Source organism: Psammomys obesus, unplaced genomic scaffold (assembly GCF_907164565.1).
Source record: "Psammomys obesus unplaced genomic scaffold, mPsaObe1.curated_primary_1811, whole genome shotgun sequence".
Taxonomy (NCBI): domain Eukaryota; kingdom Metazoa; phylum Chordata; class Mammalia; order Rodentia; family Muridae; genus Psammomys; species Psammomys obesus.
This window is the reverse complement of record NW_026585686.1, coordinates 15,266,660-15,274,661: the sequence shown is the minus strand read 5'-3', so window position 1 is coordinate 15,274,661 and position 8,002 is coordinate 15,266,660. Positions and strand designations below refer to the sequence as shown.

General features: G+C 35.7%; 1 protein-coding gene across 1 annotated transcript in view; it reads left to right on the top strand.

The window, feature by feature from the left end:
* Frmd3 (FERM domain containing 3) overlaps window positions 1-3,961 on the top strand; it is a 197,013-nt gene extending 193,052 nt beyond the window's left edge. Inside the window, exon 15 of the mRNA XM_055630140.1 lies at window positions 3,644-3,961. Within this exon, the coding sequence (XP_055486115.1) occupies window positions 3,644-3,657 (14 nt within the window). The 3' untranslated portion in view covers window positions 3,658-3,961. The remainder of the gene's footprint in view (window positions 1-3,643) is intronic.
* Window positions 3,962-8,002: the final 4,041 nt, after the last annotated feature.

Sequence of the window (8,002 nt, the reverse complement as noted above, 5' to 3'; positions counted from 1 at the left end):
AAAAAAAAAAAAAAAAAAAAAAAAAAAAAAAAAAAAAAAAAAAAACAGCATCTTCAATAGATGGTGCCTGGAAAAAAATAAAAATAGCATCTTCAATAAAAGTGGATGATGGCATGTAGATGAATAAAAATTGGTTCATCCTTATCTTCTTACACAAAACTCAACTCTAAGATAAAAGACCTAAACATAAGACCACATACCCTGAATCTTATAAAAGATAAAGTAGAGAATAGGCTTGAACTCATTGACACAAGAAAGGACTTTTTTAACAGAACAACAATACCGTAGGCATAAGACCAACAATTAATAAATGGAACCTCACAAGGTTTAAAAAACAAAGCTAACAAAAGAAAATAAAAACCTGTGTAGCAAAGGATACCATCATGTGTGCAAAAACGTCATCATACAGGGAGGGAATGGGTATCTTTACCGATTATGTATTGATTGAGAGTTAGTATCTAGAATATACCAAAAAAAGTAAACATTAAGAAAACAAATATTGGGCCAGAAAGATGACTTAGTGGTTAATAGCACTGTTTCTTCTTCCAGAGGTCCTGAGTTCAATTCCCAGTAACCACATGTTGACTCACAACCATCTGCATTTGAATCTGATGCCCTTTGGTGGCATGTACATGCAGATGGAGCACTCATACATAAAATAAATAAATACATCTTTTTAAAAAAAGAAGAAAAAAAACCAACAAATATCCCAATCAAAAATGAGGCAAAAATTAAACAGAGTTCTCAAAAGATGAGAGGCTGAGAGCACTTAAATAAATGTTCAACATTCTTAGCCATCAGAAAAATGTAAATTAAAAGTAGTTTGAACTTTCATCTTGGGCTGAAGAGATGACTCAACCATTAAAGGCAAGGTTCACAACCAAAAATACAAGAGATTTTATCTTATCCCAATCAGACTGTCCAAGATCAATAAAACAGATGACAGTACATGATTACAAGACTGTGAGAAAAGAGAATACATTAATTTCAGTTAAGAGTTCAAACTGGTACAGCTTCTATGGACATCAGTGTGGAGGTTTTTCAAAAAGACAAACAAACAAAAAACTGTTCTACTACCAGATCCAGCTATACTACTTTGGGCATATACCAAAAGGACTCTACAACATACTACAAAGATACTTATTCCTCCATTTTTATTACTGCTCTATTCTAATAGTCAGAAAATGGAAACAACCTATATGTCCATCAACAGGTAAGTAAATAGTGAAAAGAAGTACATTAAAACAACATAATGTTATTCAGCTATAAACCAAGAAAAACTTATAAAATTTTTATGATTTCTTAATTAAATGGAACAAGAATATATCATCCTTAGTGACATATCCTAGACCCAAAAAGACAAATGTTGCATGTATTCTCTTATATATGAATGTTAACTATTAAGCTTTAGATATTTATGTTTAATTCCAAATAAACATAAAGGTTAGGCAGCTAGTAAGAGTCCAGTGGAGAAGAAGATCTTCCAAAGGAAGGAAAATAGAATGCAGTGTTACAAAGAGATAAAGGGGCAAATAGAAAAGGAGGATTAAATGGGAAGGGGTTTGGGATGGCAGAATAAAGAGAGAATATGGGGAGGGAGAACAACTAACACTAAAGATCTTTTGAAAAGTCATAAAAAAAAGAAAAGTCATAACAAAACTTACTATTCTAGAAATTTCCTAAAACATATATATATATATATGAAATGAATTTAAATGGAATTACCATATAATTAAAGAGAAAATACCCCAACTAGACATGTTATGCCACCAAATAAACCCCGAGTGCTTAGAATTAATTACATCTTTTAGACGCATTGGTCAAGGGGTCCCGTAGAAAACATCCCTACAAAACATCACAACTTATTGCCAAGGCTATTTGTTACCTTCCACAACTACTTATGTCATTAAACACAAAGAACTTGAGCTGGTGCCCAATGAAAAGCTTCACCTTACTGACTAGCATTCATGGTGCAAAAAGGTAATCTGTGCAATACTTGAGCAGAAAGTTAATCATAAATATTGCCTAACCGCAAACCCATAATCTGTAATAGTATGCTAGTACTATAGTGGCACAAATGGTATGAGAGAAACCAATCACTTTTTGATTGGATTTAAGGCCCACTCCAGTAGATGGAACCTAAACCTGACACGCTAAGTGGGCAACATCCTGAAATTAGATAGGCCATGAGCCCTAAGAGAAAACTTACTACTATTATTCTGCTAAAGGAATGTAGGAGTAAAATTACTCCTAACAGCATAGTGCTATACACTTACATAAATGCACTGCTCATTCCTCATCAGAGAAGCTTCTTCTTGTAATAAATGGTAATTAACTCAGAGACCTACAACTGGACAGTATGCAGAGAATGAAAAACTTTGGAGCACTCAGCCTTAAGTGAGACGTCATTATCAAGCTCCTCCCCTAAAGGCTCGGAATATATGCAGAAGAGATGTCAAGACTGTCAGAGCCAGGCATCATGTATGACTCCAAGGAAACAAGATCTTCAAAACACAATAGGATCAATACCCACTTAAACTCACAAAGACTCAGGCATGTAAAAGGCCTATACAGATCCAAATCAAACAAGAGCCTACGACTGAGATTTAGACACAAAGTCCCAGCCCTAACCAAGAAGCTATTTGCAATTGATACCTGCTTGGAAGAGGAAAATCAGCTTTCTATAGTGGAGTGTCACTAGGTAAATAATCCGTACTCCACCCAAGTCCCCATGCCCAGAAGTAGTTGGTCAACACAAAATAGACTCATGGTTTTTGTTTTATTTTGGATTTTGGTATTTCTTTGTCTTGTTTGTTTGTCTGTGTGGCCTTTAATTTTGTTTTATTGGAGAGAGAGCGAGAGAGAATGAATGAATGAATGAAAAAAAGGAATAGTTGATTGGGTAGGAAGTTGAAGACTTGAGAAGCTGGAGGAAGAGAAAGAATATGATCAACATATATTGTACATAAAAGTAATTAATAAAAAGAGATATGTAGAAAATAAGCAGAAAATAGGAAAGATGATCTAGAAATTAGGAGTTACCATTACTGTCTTGAAAAAAATAAAAAGGAGTTCCTGTTCCAGAGAGAGTTGCATCAGATTCTTAACTCTGCTCTGCTTGCCATGAAAATCCTCTGTCACATGCTTGAAAGAATTCTACTGTTGCACTTTTGCTGCTCCTCTGGTGTGTATTCAACCCACACTTCACACAGCTGCAGAAGAAAATCTGCATATGTAAAACAGGATCAGCCCCTTCTTATAGCTGTTTTCCTGAATATGTTGAGTCGGTCTTACTCAGCTCTCCTTAGGACAGAGTCCAGAACAAAGTGAGTACAGAGTATAATGCTCAATGGCTGGATGACTAAGGAACTTAAATCCACATCCACTTTTTATTTTTACTTTATACTTTCTGCAGAGTTAAACAGACTCTCCCACAACACTCCTAACCTAAAGAGCAAGTACTGGCAATATGCTTTTACATGCAGGGTAACTTCAAGCATGGTTGTGATTGATGAGACTTTAACATCTTTGGGCTGACTTTCTCTACTTGAGGGAAATAATGTGCTGAAGGTCTCTGCTCACTTATCCTCCTACTTCTCTCTCTCTTTTCCTGTCTGTCTTGGACCTGATTTTGGACTTCCAGTCTCTCTGCCATAAACAGACTCAGCAGGACCTGCGCATGGTGGACCCATCCAATACCAGTTCTTCACATTCCAACCTCTCTCTCTCTGACTGTGTGGATAAATTTGTGAGCCAGCAAAGAAGGCTCAGCTGTCATCACTTCAGAGAGGAAGAAAGAAACATCTATTAGCCTCAGACTTCAGTTGCACTGACCCATCCATTAGTAAAGCTGATTTGAACCATTTTCTGTGTCTTTTATCTACTGGGAATTGGAATAGTGGCATGGTGCTGGGTAATACTTAGGAATTTTAACTTCCAGTGTCATGAAAATAAAGGAAAATGTACAGAAGGTTGGTCTTGGCTAAGTCTCTGGTATCCAAGGATGTTTCTCACCAATGTGGGTCCTCACAGCCTTCATATATGAAAGGAGAAACTAGGAATAAATCAGTAACTAATAAAGGGTTGACTGGAACCACATATCCCTATTCTACAGCCTTAGTTACTGCAAATATCTCTTTAGAAGGGGTACCAAGGCTATTTTCACGGTTAAAGAGGAATACTGTTAATAAGATAAAGAGATATTTTCTGTGGGTATTTCATATTGAGACACCTTGCAATTTCTAGCAACTTCTACCATCCATAACCTTGATTCTTCTAATTCACTGAGTTGTTACTTTGATCATTAAATTTCCAAGGGGAATACTCTTCAGGGTAGAGAAAGCATTAAGAAAACAATGTTAGTTCACATGAAGTGTGAAAGCTGCATTGTTCAGAAGTAGTTAAAATTTCAATATTCTTGTTTAGGTCTCCTATAACTTTGTCCATTTGAATAAACTCTATCCTCTGTCAGTCAATCTAAATTTTATAACATGGTTGGAGGTTAAAGTTCTGCAAACAATAATTCAGGCTATGGGTTACAGTGGTGACCATATAATAACAGCGCTTCTTGGTCAAGATATTTTTAAAGGCATGTCATAATACCAGAAATCATCTAGCACTGTTCTAGGCACTCTGTATGCATTAGATACACTCTTTCAGCTGCTCTTCTGTGATTTTTTTTTTGTATCCTTGACAGATTTAAAGAGTAGAAGTACTGCTTTGCAATCATAGCTTTCCCACTTAGCAGCACTCAGAAGATGGGGACATAGCCTAGTGATCAAACTTATGTAGTATGGGTGAAGCCCTAGGTAAAGTTTCAGCACTAAAAAGACAAAACAAGTAGAAATTCACTACAATAACTTGTAGCATATGTTTTAACACAAAATTATAAATTACAAAGAAGAAATGTTTAAGTTAAAATTTACAATTGAACAGTAAGAAGTACTTCCCTAACCATAGCCATGTCCTTAACAATAAGTATGACCCTGTACTTAAACTGAAATATATCCCTAATACTAACCCTAAATCTAACTTTAATGTTAGCTTTGTCTTAAACTTAAATATCATTTTAAATCTAACCTTAGCCCATTCCTATCTTAAAACTAACCATGTTCCTATCTCTACTACTATTCAAACCTTAATACTATTCCTAATTCTAATCATAAATCCTAATTCTAGCAAAAATTTAAATTAATGCCACTCCTATCTGTAACAAGAACCCTTATTCAAGCACGAGAGTTAAACCTAACACTAACGTCAACTACAACATGGACATACCCATGACACAAACCCAAACTATACATGCATTAAAATCATAACACTAACACTTATTTTTAATACTAATAATGACCCTAAATCTCAATTTCCCTCTATGCAAAACTTTAACCCTCATCTTAAAATGAGGCTAATCATAACCCCATCATGCCTCAATGTTTTAACCTAATGCTAATTCAAATAACCAGAAGCCAAAAACTATCCTAACCACAACAATATACTATCTTTAAGCCTAAACTTAACGCTAGTCATAACCCAAGGTCTAACCCTCATGCTAATAATAACACTAACCCTAAATCTATCCTGACCATAACAACAACCTAGCCCTAACTCTAATTCTAAACTAACCTTAAACTTAACCCAGCCTAACATTAACAGTAGATTCTAACCCTTATGTAACTCTAATCCTATTCCTAATGTTAACACAACCTATTCATGGTATTAACCCTAACCATAATCATCACTCTAACCCTGTCCCTAACTCTAAACATAATCTTAAATTTAACCTTAATCCTAAACAAAACCATAGCCTGAATTGTAGCAGTAACATAAACTCTAACCCTTTTGAATACTTTCCCTGACCTTATTTATTTATTTATTTATTTATTTATTTATTTATTTATTTATTTATTTAGACAAAGTTTCTCTGTGTATCTATGGCTGTTCTGGAATCACTTTTGTTGACCAGTCCAGTCTCCAACTCACAGAGATCCACCTGCCTCTGCCTCCCTGAGTGCTGGGATAACAGGTGTGTGCCACCACGCCTGGCTTCTAAACTTATTCTTGAAACTAGTCCTTCACCTGACCAAACACCCCCCCCAACAGTCTTCACCATAACTCTACTCAAATTCATAATCCTAACTGTATCCCTAGTATAACCTTAACTGTATTCCTAACCTTGACATTTAGTCTAACCTAACCCGCGCCTAACAGTACTATTAAACCTAGCTCTAACCTTAGTCCTAGACCTAAGGCTGACTGTGAACCTACCCCTATCCCTAACAGTGACTCTCAGCATTACCCTAAATTTTTCTCTAACCCTAACCACGTTCCTATTTCTAACCATAACCCTAAAGTTAAAATTAAAGCTTTCTTAAACTATCAGCCTGTCCCCAAACACTACCTTAGCCCTAATCCTAATAAGAGCCCTACCCGTCACTCATATGTAAGCAAATATTCAGATAGAATTCCTCACCCACAGCCTCTCTCTCACACATACACTCCTGCACATGTTTATACATTCTTTCAGTCAAACACAAATATACAATTATTTCACTAACACACACTGTTATGCATTTATGCACATTTGAAAATTACTATGTGTACTTTTTCAAATACAATCACATATACACACTCATACATTCACTTTCCAACATTTGTATAGTATTGCATTCACACACACATATTTCACACTGACACAGAACCACATGCTTATACACAGTTGAACTACACAATCATGCATATATAATCAAAAATACTGATGATCAATTGTGTGCACTTTTACAATCACAGATTTTCACACTCTTGCATGCTATCAAGTATTCCACACACATTTTCATGCAAGTGCATTCAGTTTCTTCCACTCAAATACTCATATGTCCTCATACATCCTTTCACATTCTAACATACTCTTACATATTCACACATTCACAGATTTTTAAACATTTTCACACTGACACATTCACACACCCTTGCACTCTTCAAACCCAACATGCCTTTCTTCAGTCATACACATACAAACACACTCAAAACACACTCATACATACCCTGTTGGCATACTCTTGCACACTCACATGCTCATATTTTTTACTCATACTAACAGTAACACACACACTAACATACATGCATACATAAACACACTCACCTGATCTTAAATTCTCACAAATTCACAAACACTTGGATACCCTTACACAATCCTACATGCAAAGCCACACAACACACAGACACACATGCATGCAGTCACTCTCAATTATAGAAACATAAATGCTTGCTTATACTCAGACATTAAAGCGAACCCACACATACATGCATACACATTGACTATATACTCAAATATTCATACATGCACAAACGGAGATACTGACAAACTCATACATTTTTACTTAGTTTCACACTCACACACACTAAAACAAGACACATGCACATTTAAGCATACACATACAGACACAAAACCACACACATTCACACATTGTTACAAACCCTAACTACCATTGATAATAGTAACTATATTCATATATCTTCGATTGACTCCATTCTTAACCCTGATGATATTAACCCCAAGCTCTTGCTGTAATCACAGACATAGCTCCACCCCTAACCACACCATTAACCCTAATCCTAACCCAAGACGGAGCCTAACCTTAACCCTACTCTAAATCCTAACCATAAGCCTAATCTGAGGGGACTAGAGAGAGGTCAAAGGTGAAGAGCACTGGCTTTTTGTTCAGGCATTCTGTTGGGGTTCGTAAGGATCATATGGTGGTATAAATTATCTGTAATTTCCACTTCTTTGGAACCAGTGTTACTTCAGGACTTCAAGGGCACTGCAGGATGTGGTTCACATATAAGTAAAACATTCATTTACATAAAATGTGAAAGAATACTCTTTAAAAGCCTCAACTGAACTATAACCCTTAGTCTAGCTGTAAAGGTTAGCATAGTCTTAATTTATTACACTCATCTAGCAACATAATCCTAACCTTAAATCTAACCCTGTGCCTAAACTAAG